The following is a 15,734-nucleotide window of genomic DNA, read 5'->3' as shown; positions in this document are numbered from 1 at the left end:
AGTGGTTAACAAATCCAACTGGGAACCATGAGGTTTCGGGTTTGATCTCTGGCCTTGCTCAGTGGGTTAATGATCCGGCGTTGCCCTGAGCTGTGGTGTAGGTCACATATGCGGCTTGGATCTGGCGTTGCTGTGGCTCTGGTGTAGGCTGGTGGCTACAGCTCCGATTCGACCCCTAGCCTGGGAACCTCCATATGCTTCGGGAGTGGCTCAAGAAAAGGCAAAAAGACAAAAAGAAAAAAAAAACAAAGAAAGAAATGCACAATTGCAAAATCTGTCTTTTATAACAAGATCTAGGATCTCATATGCTCATTAAAGTATGAAACACTCCACTAGATGACACATATCTTGACCCACCCCCACAGGCCTCCAAATCATCCCACTTCTCTCCTAGGTTCTCAATTTCTCTCTGCTGTTTTCATTTTTATTTCCTCACACAGCAACACTCTTCTAAAAGACCTCTCTGATCCTGCCCCCAACTCAGCGATGACCTCATTTGTCCCCTTTTCTCAGCCAGGTGCCTTGAAGGTGGTGGCTGTGCTCCTTGAATCCATATCTCCACCCTCTATTCACATCTCACCCCACCGTGGTATAGTTTAATCACCTACTGAAGGCTGCCTGTATATATATATACATACATATATATATATATACACACACACATATAAATTGATATACATATAAGCTATATATATATAGTTTTAACATAGATTACCAGTAACTCTCTAACCTGCCAGTTTCAGGAAGCACCTTTCATTCCCTATAGATGGGAGATTCCAGCTGTCTTCCATATTAAGAGATTTGGCAAAAATGTAAAACAATGCTACTGTTTGAACTTTTTAAAGAAAGTCATTATTTTAATGAATGTGTTATTTATGTTAATTTGTAATGGTTTATTTTAAATGAGTTAATTACGATTCTGAAAATTTGTTTTAATTTCTAATACTTAGAGATCAACAGATGGAAACTGTAAAAGTTCTCTGGGCTCCTCAATAATTTTTAAGAATGTTCAGGGGCTCCTGAGACAGAAAAGTTTGAGAATAATTGGATCCTTATTTATTTATTTATTTATTTATTTAGCCTTTTAGAGCCATACCTAAAAACCTCCATAACCTATGCATATGGGGTTCCCAGGCAAGGAGTCGAATAGGTGCTGCAGCTGCCGACCTACACCACAGCCACAGCAAAGCAGGATCCAAGCTGCTTTGACAACTACACCACAGCTCATTGCAACGCCAGATCCTTAACCCACTGAGCAAGGCCAGGGATCAAACCCGCAACCTCATGGTTACTACTTGGATTGGTTTCCGCTGCTCTGCAATGGGAAAGTCTGGACCCCATTTTAAAACCATATTAGTTGCTCAACAAATCCTTGATATCAACACATTTATAGACTATAGAATTAATATTGGAGGGATATGAATACATCGGCCTGAGCACTTTTTCTCCTACGTCTTGTTAATTTAGCTAAATGCCTTCCCTAGGCGTTCCACGCACAATAAGGAAAAGATAGATGGTTACTAGCCTTGGAAAACTAAGAATACTTAATACTCCACTGGAATACTTGCAGCAAATGAGATATGTGGGGTTTGAAAATGGGAAAAAATACGGTAAAAACGAAAACAGTAAGGGGAACAGTTGGCTTCAAACATCCTTTCTGTGTTTATTTTGCCCGCAAGTCGTATTTTCTCAAGTTCATAAAATAAAATCAGTACTACAGAACTCTTATCTTGAGTACTTCATATGTAGCTGATTATTAAGCCATACCAGAATATGGCTATGAGAGCAAATCATATCATATAAAAATGAAGAAACACTTAAGGCATGTGCATTTTGTTTATAAAATAAATCAATTCTTCCTAAGAATGCACCTTTTAAAATACTCCCAGACCATGAAGTATCATACTTGGGTCTGAGTGGTAAAATATATATATATATACACCTCATATATATACAATGTAACAATGTAACATTCCCATTAACTGTATACACTATTATCAAATATGTATACAGTGCTAATGGAAGATGGGAGGAATTTCTTCCTTCAAATACTCATTATTCAGGGCAGAATAAAGAAATATAACTTTCTACTACCGTGCCCTGAGGAAAATCCAAATGCAATCTTTTGTCACCTTCTACCATAGGTAGTTAAACTCTCAGCAGGAAATGCAACTTTTTAGCAGACATGTTTTAGGACATTTTAAAATAATACTCTAAATTTACAATCTTTGCATGTGCTTCAAGTCTTTCATGTTTAAAATACAAGTAAAGCCGCAAGCAGTTTGTTTTTAACTTGCCCTCACAGAGTATGTGCAGGACAAAGATCTTATCCTTTAGCTCTGAAAAGATACACTATTGAACATAACTATTATTTAATACCAACCATGTTTACATGTTGGTAAAGGGCACAGTTTTGAATGAACTAAAATGTGTCATTCATAACATCTGGGACTTATTCTTGACCAAGTGTATTTTAATTTTAATTCAATTTACACTCATATTTGTCTCATAGATTAGAAAGCTTTTATTATATATTTCTACACATTTCATTCTAAATAATTCATTTTGCAAAATAGGTTTTAGTATAGATTATGTACATTTAATGTCTCTAAACCAGAGATTCCTAACCATCCTATCAATTAGACAGTAAGTTAATGCTTATAGTCCAAAGACTTTGTTGACAACCTAGCTTCCCAAATAATATCTGGGCATAGACCATAGTAACGTCACACTATAAGTAGGTGGAAGCAACAGATAGGTTCAGAACCACTATCCTAAACAAAGTCAAGAGACAGGCTTAGATGGGAGTTCCTGTTGTGGAACCCCCGACTAGTATCTATGAGGATGCAAATTCAATCCTGAACCCCACTCTGTGGGTTAAGGATCCTGCACTGCCATGAGCCATGGTGTAGGTCACAGATGCATGGGGTCCCTCATCGCTGTGGGTGTGGTGTAGGCTGGCACCTGAAGCTCTGATTCAACCCTAGCCTGGGAATTTCCCTATGCTGCAAGTGTGGCCCTATAAAGCAAAAAAAAAAAAAAGGAGAAAGGCTTAGAATAACTTTATTGAGAAGCAAAACAAATAGGAATTTATACGAAACTAAAGCATGGTAGATTGGTCTCATTTACTGGTTCTGTTAACACCAAGAAGAAAAATATCTTTATGACACTGGATCTTCCACATCACAATAGTTTATGCTCTTAGGGGGTCAAATTTTGAAATAAAAAGAAACAAAGGAAATGACTACATTTATTTTCTGCTATCTGCAAACTCAGTATATTCCACGCTTGGTTTAGGTAGTAATTCTGTAGAGAGCACAGATCACTTTAAAATCCTACCAGAGAATTTTATGAAGATTAAAACATTATTAAACTTTATATGTGCAGCATCTATCTAAACTGGTTCTCAAAACCTTTACAATGATTATACAATTTTCAAAGTGGTTTCACTTTAACTTCAGTCGGGATTTTAGTGATATGCAGAGAATTTAGAACAAAGTTATCCTACTATTCAAGATATGAATGTGTGTACATATATACATAACTTATGTTTTAGTCATAAAGGAATACAGAAAATATTAGGGGTTAAATATTATAGAGTTCATAAATGCTCCTTTGTTTCAATAATTTAAAGCAAATCACTATACCTGATAAAAGGTGATATTTAGTCAGTTCTCAAAAGTCCAAGCAAAAAAAACATTTCAAGTTTCAGTTCTCATTTTAGTCCTATTTCCCTCAAGTGTATATTATGGTCACTAAAAGCAATATACAGAAATGATCTACAACTTGACATACAGATGGCCAACAGGCACATGAAAAAATGCTCAATATCACTAATCAGGGAAACGCAAATCAAAACCACGACACCACCTGATACCTGTCAGAACGCCTCTCATTGAAAAGACCATAAATAACCAATGTTGACAAAGATATGGAGAAAAGATGTTAACAAAGATGGATGTGGAAAATGCGGAATTGTTGGTGGGAATGTGTATTGGTACAGACACTCTGGAAAACAGAATGAAAGTACCTCAAAAAAACTAAAATTAGAACTACCATATGATCTAGCGATTTCACTCCTGGGTGTACAGCTAAAGAAAACAAAAATACTAATTCAAAAGATATTTGCACCCTAATGTTTATAACATTATTTACAATAGCCAAAACATGGATGCAACCTAAGTGTATCTCAGCAGATGAATGGATAAAGATGTGGTGTGTACAAACACACACACACACACACACACACACACGTAGTGAGCTACCACTCAGCCATAAGAAATGAAATTTTGCGGAGTTCCTGTTGTGGCGCAGTGGTTAACGAATCCAACTGGGAGCCATGAGGTTGCGGGTTCGGCCCCTGCCCTTGCTCTGTGGGTTGAGGATCCGGTGTTGCCGTGAGCTGTGGTGTGGGTCGCAGATGTGGCTTGGATCCCGAGTTGCTGTGGCTCTGGCGTAGGCCAGTGGCAACAGCTCCGATTAGACCCCTAGCCTGGGAACCTCCATATGCCTCGGGATCGGCCCAAGAAATGGCAAAAAGACAAAAAAAAAAGAAATGAAATTTTGCCATTTGCAACAGCATGGATGGAACTGGAGGTTAATATGCTTAGTGAAATAAATTGAAGACCAACACTGTGTTGTCACTTGTATGTGGAATCTAAAAAAATAAAACAAAGGAATATAAAAAAAAAAAAACCCAGAAACAGACTCACAGATAGAGAGCACAAATTAATGTTATAAATGGGGAAGGAGAAGAGGTGAGATAGGGGTAGGGGATTAAGAGATACAAACTACTATGTGTAAACTAAATAAGCTACATTTTACAGCCCATGAAATACAGTCAAAAATTTATAGTAACTTTAAATGGAGTATAACCTATAACAATTTTGAGTCACTATGTTGTACATCTAAAAGGAATATTAAATTGAATAGACCTCAATAAAACTTTTTTAAAGTTAGTACTCCACCTAGCAAACTTTTTTTTTTCTTTTTGAGGCCGCACCTGGGGTATATGGAAGTTCCCAGGTTAGGGGTCCAATCGGAGCTGTAGCCGCCGGCCTACACCACAGCCACAGCAATGAGGGGTCTGAGCCACATCTGCAAACTACACCATAGCTCATGGCACCACTGGATCCTTAACCCACTGAGTGAGGCCAGGGATCGAACCTGCATCCTCATGGATCCTAGTCTGGTTCGTTACCACTGAGCCATGACAGGAACTCCCCCACCTAGCAAACATTGAGAAACTATGTAAATTCTTACCATTATGTCATTACAGACCTATTAAAAAATTATACAGGAAAAATCCAGCAAGGTAACAGGCAGAAGACTGCTTAGGAATATTTTAAAAATTTAAGATAATACACAAGATGTAAGTACAAAACGCAGACAACAAAACAGTAGAATACTTGTTTCTTATTATTGGCATGACAAAGAATCATCTTTTTAAAAAAATTTTTTGGCCACACCCACGGAATGATCAACCCCATGTCAACAGTAGAAACCCAAGCCAAAGCAGTGACAATGTAGAATCCTTAACTTGCTGAGCCACCAAGGATCTCCCAAAGCATCATCTGTATACACTATCAATTTATAGAATTGTTTCAGGTTATTTCTTCATCCCTATTGCCAAAATTTCACTGAAATCTTTTTCACCATAGGATGGTGGTAAATTTAAATAGATGGGTCCAAAATGATCTATCTCATTATGGTCTACTTTTTTTTTTTTTAACCCAGTACTTCCCAAACTTAATATGAATCACTCAAGGATCTTGTTGAAAATGCAGGTTCTGATTCAGGTCTAGGATGGGGGTCTGAAATTCTTTTCTATCAGGTTATCCAGGTAATACGGATGTACCTATATTTTGAATAACAAAGATCTAATCTATTCAAAAAGCCTTTTACTTTTCCTAAAATACCACTTAATCTCACGTTCGGCCTCAGGAGTCCACCCTAACTCAGTGAAACATGTATAAACATCTACAATTCTACAAATTCAGTATTATGGGCTTGGAACTTCATTTAGGGCCGCTCCTGCGGCATATGGAGGTTCCCAGTCTAGGGGTCTAATCGGAGCTGCAGTCATCGGCCTACGCCAGAGCCACAGCCAACACGGGATCCGAGCCGCATCTGCGACCTACACCACAGCTCACGGTAACGTGGGATCCTCAACCCCCTGAGCAAGGCCAGGGATCGAACCCGCAACCTCATGGTTCCTAGTCGGATTCGTCAACCACTGAGCCACGACGGGCACTCCTGCCTTTTTTTTTTTTTTTTTTCCTTGAAGTAAAATGTATACATTGTGAAGGAACAATTCAATGAGTTCTGATAAATGTGTATACCTGTGCAAACAATATTCTCCTAAAAAGACAAAGGACATTGCCATCACACCAACCTGTGTTTTGACCTAGTTCTATAAACACTCTCCCACCTGTTCATGCCTTCCACCTATGCTTTAAGACTCAGCTAATGCCCTTTCTTCTTCAAAAAAGCACCCCAATTCACTCATGTATCTCAATCTAAATTACTATGAATTTTAAGATCCTTGTCAGGACCACCTCATGTGGAACTAAAGCGGTGGGCTCCTCACCTCCTCACAAGTCTTTCTACCCCATTCTTATTCCCCTCCCCAACATCTTCTCCACAGAAGAGTCAGTGACATAAAAGTATAAACCAAATCAGGTCACTCGCCTGCTGAAAACCATTCAGGGGCTTATCGTGACACCTGCAATAAACACAAATGCCTTTCCCTATATTCCTGTATCACTGAGGCTCTCTTTCTCTGACTTCATCTCTTGCTGTTTTCCCCGTTACTTTTTGTTTTTATGGCCTCACCTGTGGCATATGGAAGTTCCCAGGCTAGGAGTTAAATTGGAGCTGCTGCTGAGGCCTACACCACAGCCACAGCAACATCGGATCTGAGCTGCATCTGTGACCTATGCTACAGCCTGTGGCACGGCTGGATACTTAACCCACTAAGAGAGGCTAGGGATTGAACCTGTATCCTCATGGACACTATGTTGGGTTCTGCTGAGCCACAACAGGAACACCTTCCCCATTACTTTTTAAAAAAAATTTTATTATAGCTGATTGACAAGGTTCTGTCAATTTCTGCTGTACAGCAAAGTGACCCAATTATACATATATATATACACACACATTCTTTTACTCATATTATCTTCCATCATTTTCTATCACAAGTGATTATTAGATACAGTTCCCTTTGCTCTCCAGCAGGACCTCATTGCTTATCTATGCTGAGAACTATTACATATTCTAAATATAATAGTTGGCATCTACTTGCCCATTGCTTTCAATGCTCCCGTCCTCTGAACCTTTTTTCTGGTACTCCAACACAGTGAGACTTCCCTGCTTGAGCGCCTTTGCATTAATGATTCCCTCTACCTTTCCCCACCACCTTTCTGTGGCTACGTTTTGCTAATCACATCTCACCTTCAAAGTTCTCTCTCAAAGAAGACTTTCCTAACCACAAAAATCTAAAGTATCCACTTGGTCACCCTCTAACACAAATCTGACTTTAATTTTCTGCATAGCAGTTATTATTGGTATGTATCTTATTAATGTGCTTTTTATGCATCTATTTTCACAAGAACATAAGCTCCATGACTATGGAACTTGTCCTTAGGGTTCGCTGCTGAAACTCCAGCAGCTTGAACAGTGTCCAGCTCGTGAAAAGTAGATGCTAAACAAATGTTTGCTAAATAAACACATGATATATGTTCATACTATGCAGATGGAAATTGTGCCGGTGCCCCAACATAAAATCTCCCAAGAAATTCGAAGAGAATAAGAAAGATACTGCTAGTCATGCAACAGGTAAATCCTACACAAGAAACAGAGGGAAGAAAAGAACTTCGGCTTTAATTGGGGGCAAAAATAATGTAAAACGAGGATTAAGTCAAAGCTTAGTTCACATAAAGTTTAATCAGTCAAGTTAATGAAAATATCAAAATTTTTGAGTTAGTGTATGGCAGGAGAAATTTAATTTTGCCGCAAATAATACAGTATTTGGTGTTTCCATTATGGACAAACTATGCTGCAGAAAGAGCAATTGCATTGAATCTCAGTTCATCAGGGTCACGTTCCATAAACTTCTTGCAAACTTCTATGGCATCCTACAGGGAAAAAAAGATACATCACCTTTCAGTTTAAAAACATGCGTACTTAACAAATGATAAATGTTACCATGTTTTCCTAATTCATATTAATTTTATAGTGCAGACCTTTTTCTCAAATGAAAAATAAAGGACACCAGAAGGGTGAATAGCTGGTGGCCTAATTAGCTTAATACAAAACTATAAGATGGGAATTCCTGTCGTGGCGCAGTGGTTAACGAATCTGACTAGGAACCATGAGGTTGCAGGTTTGATCCCTGGCCTCGCTCAGTGGGTTAAGGATCCGGCGTTGCCATGAGCTGTGGTGTAGGTCGCAGACTCAGCTCAGATCCTGTGTTGCTGTGGTTGTGGCATAGGCTGGTAGCTATAGCTCTGATTAGACCCTTAGCCTGGGAATCTCCATATGCTGCAGGAGCGGCCTGAGAAAAGACGAAAAGACAAAAAAAAAAAAACCTGTAAGATGCACCAAGTGTTCTTTCTTAAAATGCTTTTAAGACACTTTTAACCTGGAAATTACATATTTCATTGATTCTAAGCCATACAATGTTCTTTCTTAAAATGCTTTTAAGACACTTTTAACCTGGAAATTACATATTTCATTGATTCTAAGCCATACAATGTGTTCATAAATTTTTATTTTTTTAATTTTTTTTTGTCTTTTTGCCATTTTCTTGGGCCACTTCTGTGGCATATGGAGGTTCCCAGGCTAGGGGTCAAATCGGAGCTGTAGCCACCGGCCTATGTCAGGGCCACAGCAACTTGGGATCCAAGCCATGTCTGCAACCTACACCATAGCTCACAGCAACGCCAGATCCTTAACCCACTGAGCAAGGGCAGGGACCGAACCCGCAACCTCATGGTTCCTAGTCAGATTAGTTAACCACTGAGCCACGGTGGGAACTCCCAAATTTTTAAATCTCTAAAATCAAGATACAAATGATGCTACTTTGGGTTTAATGAAATACAGACTATAATATGCAACTCTTTGAATATACTTGTCTCTTTCAAATTTAACACTTGTTAACACAAAGAATTCTGCAAGCCTCTTTATCTGCTGTAGATTTTTTTTTTTTTTGCTTTTTAGGGCCGCACCTGTAGCATATTCCAGGGCTAGGGTTTGAATCTGAGTTACAGCTGCCTGCATACATTGCAGCTCATGGCAATGTCAGATCCTTAACCCATTGGGTGAGGCTGGTGATCGAACCCATATCCTCATGGATACTAGTCAGGTCCTTAACCCGCTGAGCCACAACAAGAACTCCTATTTGCTATAGATTTTTACACTAGTTCAAATTTTCCTTTCTGGATTTTCTCAAGAGAGCCAAGACAAGGAGATATACAGAGAAATAGTATACCAGTTATCTTTAGAGATATTTCAAAGATAACAAAAACATTAATGACACTGTAGGTGGGCAAACAAGTTTTATTGTTACCTCTAATAAAGTTTCATCACTAGTTTCCCCATGGTTAATTGGAAATGGTTTCCGTCCATCTGTGGAAAATAGACAGGTGAATGGTTAAGTTTCTGTATGAGATAATGTGCTTTCTTTCTTTTTAATAATAAAAACAATAAATACTTATTTCACATGCAAATTTTTCCAATTCACCCAGAATATCCTTTTATCCATGTGTTTTGTTTTATATGGGATCTAGTCAAGAATCACACATTCTATTTAGTTGTCATTTCTCTTTAGTCTCCCTTAATTAAGAATGGCAGCATAATGTACTTTCAACTTCCATTTTCCTCTTCCCACGGTGAGGCATAAGTTAAAAGATAAAATAATATATCCTAAAACAAACATTTTAAGGAGGCTACCTATGAATATTTTTAACACTGAAGTTATTTAGGATCTTGCTTCCATGTTCGAAAGCCTGAATTATCTTCATAAACAGAAATTAACAGAAATAAAACTATTGGCTTTAATTTCTTGAAAAGAATATGCAAAATTAAGAAGTCAGCTTATGACCCTCAGAAATATAACAAATTTCTTTCTTCACTTTAAAAGCTAAATCGGAAGTCTGATTAAGACAGATATGTTTATACCAGTGAAAGGGAGCCACTGCAAGGTTTATATGTTACCACACTATGAGCTGCGTAACAAGGCAGGTATACAAAGAAATAACCTAACTAACCTGGGATTAGTTTACTAACCACCAAAAATGATTATAATCATCATGAATAAACTAGCATTTTTTCAGTACTATGGAAAAAGTGAAAAAGTCCAAAATTATATAAACTCATGCTAATCCAAAGTTAACTGATACTCTACATCCAAGTCTATAATTTCAGATGTTTTATAAGTAGCACTTCAAGTTCAAGTCACAAAACACAATCCGCTCTATAATTTCACTGGCATCGTAAAAATCTTTGAATCAATATGGATACACAGTGATAGACTTGGACTAAAAGGCACTACTTTTAAAGAAAAAATATGAGTGAAAATTAACCAAATAAACCAAAAAGCAAAACAGGACAATATTAAATCTAGAGAGAGAAAAAAGTTAAAAAGTATAGGAGTTCCTGTTGTGGCTCAGTGGTAATGAACCTGACCAGTATCCATGAGGACGCGGGTTTCATACCTGGCCTTGCTCAGTGGGTTAGGGATGTGGGTTAGGGATCCGGTCATACCACATGGTGTAGGCTCAGATCCCGAGTTGCTGTGGCTGTAACGTAGGCTGGCAGTTGTAGCTCTGATTCCACCCCTCGCCTGGAAACTTCCTTATGCATGGGTGTGGCCCTAAAAAGACCAAAAAAAAAAAAAGTATATTAACTAGGGCTTATCTGAGAATAATATTTCTGTAGTCATGGACTCTAAATAACTATAACAACACTGGAGGAACAGGCAAAAAGTATGTGCTCTGTGACTGGGAGGGTGAGACGGCAGGTAAAGAGAGTGACAAAGGAACATTGGCTTCATACCTTCAGTGGAGGAAGCCAAGGAGTAACACTTAGGTAACTTCCACTCCAGCCAGGTTGAAATCATGTACTGGACTAGGCCTTTCCCTGGAAACAACTAAAGGCCTGGACAAAATACCTGAAAGTTGTTTTTAGACACTGGGAAACAGCCCAGAAGTGTTCGGTAAGCCTAACAGCAATACCAGCTCTCTGTCAGGGCAGGAAAGGGAAACCCAAGCGGCCTACAGGCGTCTCAGTCGGGAGGCCGGGGGGATAGAGCAGAATTCAAGGAGGCAGAGGCAGCTGAGATTTGCACAATGCCAGGAAGAAGGCGAGCTGCTGCTCTCTGGGCCGGGTCAGGGGGCCTGCGCCAGGTCGGGGTGGGGAGCACTGGGTCTGGAATGGAGCTTTAGGTTAAGGCGGCCAAGAGCTTGTTTATATACTAGAGGAATGAGTAAATCAGAAAATAAATGAAGGATAATGAAAGCTAGATTTCTTTCTTTTTATTTATTTGTTTATTTTTGTCTTTTTAGGGTCACGCCCACAGCGTATGGATGTCCCCAGGCTAGGGGTCTCATCAGAGCTGCAGCTGCCAGCCTATACCACAGCCACAGCAACACGGGATCCGAGCCAAGACTTTGACCTACACGGCAACGCTGGATCCTTAACCCACTGAGTGAGGCCAGGGAACGAACCCGTGGCCTCATGGAAACCAGTCAGGTTCGTAACCTGCGATGGGATTTCCGTGAGCAGATTTCTCATGTTCAAAAAAGGAGGTCCCAAATATGGAGAACACTAGAATTAACCGTGTAATGTTAGATTTTAGAATTAGAAATGTTGATGTAAGTAAATGCTTTTTAACATATAGACAGATATAACTGTATGTGCATGTATATCGCCGATCACACACATTTGTCTATGTATATAATACATCCGAACATTTCCTAGCTCTGTCCTCTGAAAGCGACTAGAAGTAATGATAGCTCAGTGGCAATGAGCACACCGAGCACTTAGATCTTGGGTCTAATCATCATTTTTGAATAAAAGGAAGCAGGGCTCCCTGGAGAAGTGGCTGAACACAGGGCAGGGGCATGGAAAAGAGAAGATGAGCCAGGAAAGGCTGTTCTGCCAGAACATTAGAAAGTACTCAACAACGACAGGGACAAATCAGAAGGATATATGCCAGGAACTACATGAAGCCCTCCCAACAAGGAAGGGGTGATAAGAGAAAGATGAATAACTCAGTCCCTTTCTCATTGGTTAACCTTACAACTCAGTATGTGGTGACTATTAAAAACTAGTACTATGCTTTATTAAATAGCTGTCCTGTAGAAATCAACCTGCACCATGTCCACATTCATTTAAGCCTTATTTTTTTAAATAAAGGTACTTAGAAATGACTTTTTGGTCTTAAAACCCATATGCGGTTCTCTTAACCACTGTTTTCTATTCACTGTGTCAATACTCCTCTTGCTCAACATTCCTTTTAAATTTATTTAGGAATTTGCATCCGGGTTACCGCCAATTTCCCTTGCAGTGAGTCAGCAACTGCCCGTCTTCATTGGTCTCGTATTTATCCCTGTCCTCTATGACATCTCAAAGATTACAGCTATTCTTTAGAAATCCAAAATCCTTTAAACTTATTTAAAGAGAGTAATCCCTAAGGGGCTCCAACTCTCTATCAGCCATATTGATCACTCTTCCTGCTTAAAGAATACTTGAACCAAACAAGACCTCAGTAGTTTGCCTTTCTTTTCTGATGTTCTTACTTCAAACCAATTTTAAAATTCTTTCGTGTTGATCTTGGCATGCTACAAAAGGGAACCATTCTTCATATGCAGCTTACCCTTGATATATGACTTTTCTTTGACTGCCCTTTTGGCCTCTGAACTCAGAGAGCTTGCCAATCAGTCAAACTGAATTTTTTTGACGGCTCATTCCTTCCCATTGAGATGATCGGAGATTTTTCTTCTAAATATCTTTTAGATGTGATTTTTGTTCTATTAGTAAGTCTCTCATTCTGAAAGTCACCATTACTTTTATAGTCTCTGGTTATAGATTGTACTTATCATTTCTCTGGCATTTCCTGAATCTACTTTCTTGAAGTCAACAAAATGTGTCTAGTAAGTCTCAGCATTCTCTTTACTTTCACTTCTACTAGATATTCTTTTTTATTAATTTTGTTTTGTCTTTTTAGGGCCACACCCAAGGCACATGGAAGTTCCCAGGCTAGGGGTCAAATCAGAGCTATCACCGCTAGCCTATACCACAGCCACAGCAATGCAGGATCTGAGCTTCGTCTGCGACCTACACCACAGCTCACGCCAACACCAGATACTTAGCCTACTGAGAGAGGCCTGGGATCGAACCTGCATCCTCATGGATACTAGTCAGGTTCATTACCGCTGAGTCACAACAAGCACTCCTAGGTATTTTTTTAATTCAAAATTCAGAGCAGAAACTAGCTTCCAGCAATCAGTCAGATATTTGAAATCCCCAACCCCTATTACACCTTATCTCTGTGTAGGTTTTTAAGAGACTGAATTAGCTTCCAAATGGCTTTGCAGGTCTGTTACATACTCCCATAACAATGACTGCATTCTAGTTAGAGTCCTACTCAAATTGCTCTGCTATTACAGACAATCCACAGGATTGTACATTTCTTTCCTTGTCCTCTTTAATAGAGCCACTTCTTTTAACAGAGTGCATGATTCTGTTGCCATATTCCATATATAAAATCCATCAAATTTTATGAACCACACTGATAGAGTCCTTTCAGAACTCTTCTGTCTTTAAATAAAATTAAGGGAAAGAGTTAATATTTAGCAGCCTATGAGAAGAAAGTGAACTAAAAATCATGGTACCGGAGTTCCCGTCATGGCGCAGTGGTTAACGAATCCGACTAGGAACCATGAGGTTGCGGGTTCGGTCCCTGCCCTTGCTCAGTGGGTTAACGATCCGGCGTTGCCGTGAGCTGTGGTGTAGGTTGCAGACGCGGCTCGGATCCCGCGTTGCTGTGGCTCTGGCGCAGGCCGGTGGCTACAGCTCCGATTCGACCCCTAGCCTGGGAACCTCCATATGCCGTGGGAGCGGCCCAAGAAATAGCAACAACAACAACAAAAGACAAAAAAAAAAAAAATCATGGTACCTAGAAGTTGAAAAAGGATTTCACTTTTTTTTTCCTTTTATTTGCCCTTTTTTAATCCAAGGAGGTCTCATGCAGAGGGACAAGAAGAAGTACTATCTACCAATTAGGAAAGACCCATAGCAAGTTTCTTCTGAAAGAATGAATCAGTTAAAATTATGAGTCTCTCCTCCAAAGAGTCCCTGAAGTAGTCCACTCACAGTTAAACTTTTTAAAAGATAAGTTCAGGTATAGGCCAAAATACCAAGTAATTAATCATGGGCACTTTGACACATGCCTTAGGGAATGGTTGCCAGAAAACAGAATCCTGTAAGTTTTTTTTAAAATCAGATGTGATACAAAGCGACAGTACAAAAGCCTAAAAACTAGTGATAATCATTACTGAATACAAAAACTAGTCATTATGAATTTCATACTATGTTTTAAAACTAGTTTCAGGATCAAGAATAAGTCTAAGGTGTTGATGGTAACCAACTCAAAAATTTAGTAAAGACTGCTGAAGTGATTTACACGAGTTTCCTATAATGATTCTTACCTTCCTGATTTGGTAAAATGCAAAGGTAGAATGCAAACATTCTTGAATCCTAAGTTACTTAAACAGTAAAAATATTCTTATTTTTTCTAGTGAAAAATATTAAATGGAAAACTTTCATTTCATTATGCCAACTCGATATTATAAGGTAATCAATTAATTTAAGTAAACACAGTGAACATCAAGAGTCATATTTACCATAAATACATAATTTCCCATTTACTGTTTTTCCCCCCAGGATAAATTAAAATAGTTCTTACCTAATTCATAGAGATGCCCATCTACGTGAACTAATGCAATAAAATGAAGATCTACTTTTTCATCTATATTTGGTGCCTGGAATAGGAGGGGAAAATATATATTTTATATGTTAGTAGTCAAACAAATCAATTAAGACATAGAAACACATAAAAATGATATCAAATGACATAAAGAAATTTATACAAAGAGTGAACATGTTTGATGTGTTCACCCATCAACAAGGAAAACAAGTGGCTCAAAAGCACATGTTTCTGAATCTCAACTGATCTAAAAACCTACAGTTTTGCTTATTTGGAAGACCCGGCACCTAGTTCACAGCTGGTACCCAAAAGACGCATTTTTTTGTTTGTTTGTTTGTTTTTTGTTTTTTGTCTTTTTGCCATTTCTTGGGCCGCTCCCTCGGCATATGGAGGTTCCCAGGCTAGGGGTTGAATCGGAGCTGTAGCCGCCAGCCCACGCCAGAGCCACAGCAATGTGGGATCCAAGCCGAGTCTGCAACCTACACCACAGCTCACGGCAACGCCAGATCATTAACCCACTGAGCAAGGGCAGGGACCGAACCCGCAACCTCATGGTTCCTAGTCGGATTCGTTAACCACTGCGCCACGACGAGAACTCCCCAAAAGACGCATTATAATGCACACTTGCTGAACGAAATGAATGCATGAACTAATCTTTCTAATTTTCCAAATGTGAAATAACAAAGTTTTCAGAAATGTAGTAAGGGCATAAAGAGAGTTGAAGGAACTCTTTTCAAGATAAATT

The 15,734-nt window shown here is 39.0% G+C and overlaps 1 protein-coding gene across 2 annotated transcripts in view; it reads right to left on the bottom strand.

Annotated features, from left to right (window-relative positions):
* Nucleotides 1-7,925: 7,925 nt before the first annotated feature.
* UCHL3 (ubiquitin C-terminal hydrolase L3) overlaps nt 7,926-15,734 on the bottom strand; it is a 57,292-nt gene continuing 49,483 nt past the window's right edge. For both annotated transcript variants that reach the window (XM_047756221.1, XM_047756222.1), the window contains 3 exons: nt 14,969-15,044; nt 9,569-9,627; nt 7,926-8,135 (listed from right to left, as the gene is read on the bottom strand). In XM_047756221.1, coding sequence (XP_047612177.1) covers nt 8,052-8,135; nt 9,569-9,627; nt 14,969-15,044 — 219 coding nt within the window. In that variant the 3' untranslated portion in view covers nt 7,926-8,051. The remainder of the gene's footprint in view (nt 8,136-9,568; nt 9,628-14,968; nt 15,045-15,734) is intronic.

The sequence above is a fragment of the Phacochoerus africanus genome, chromosome 13, assembly GCF_016906955.1.
Source record: "Phacochoerus africanus isolate WHEZ1 chromosome 13, ROS_Pafr_v1, whole genome shotgun sequence".
Lineage (NCBI taxonomy): Eukaryota > Metazoa > Chordata > Mammalia > Artiodactyla > Suidae > Phacochoerus > Phacochoerus africanus.
This window is presented reverse-complemented; position numbering and strand designations above follow the sequence as displayed.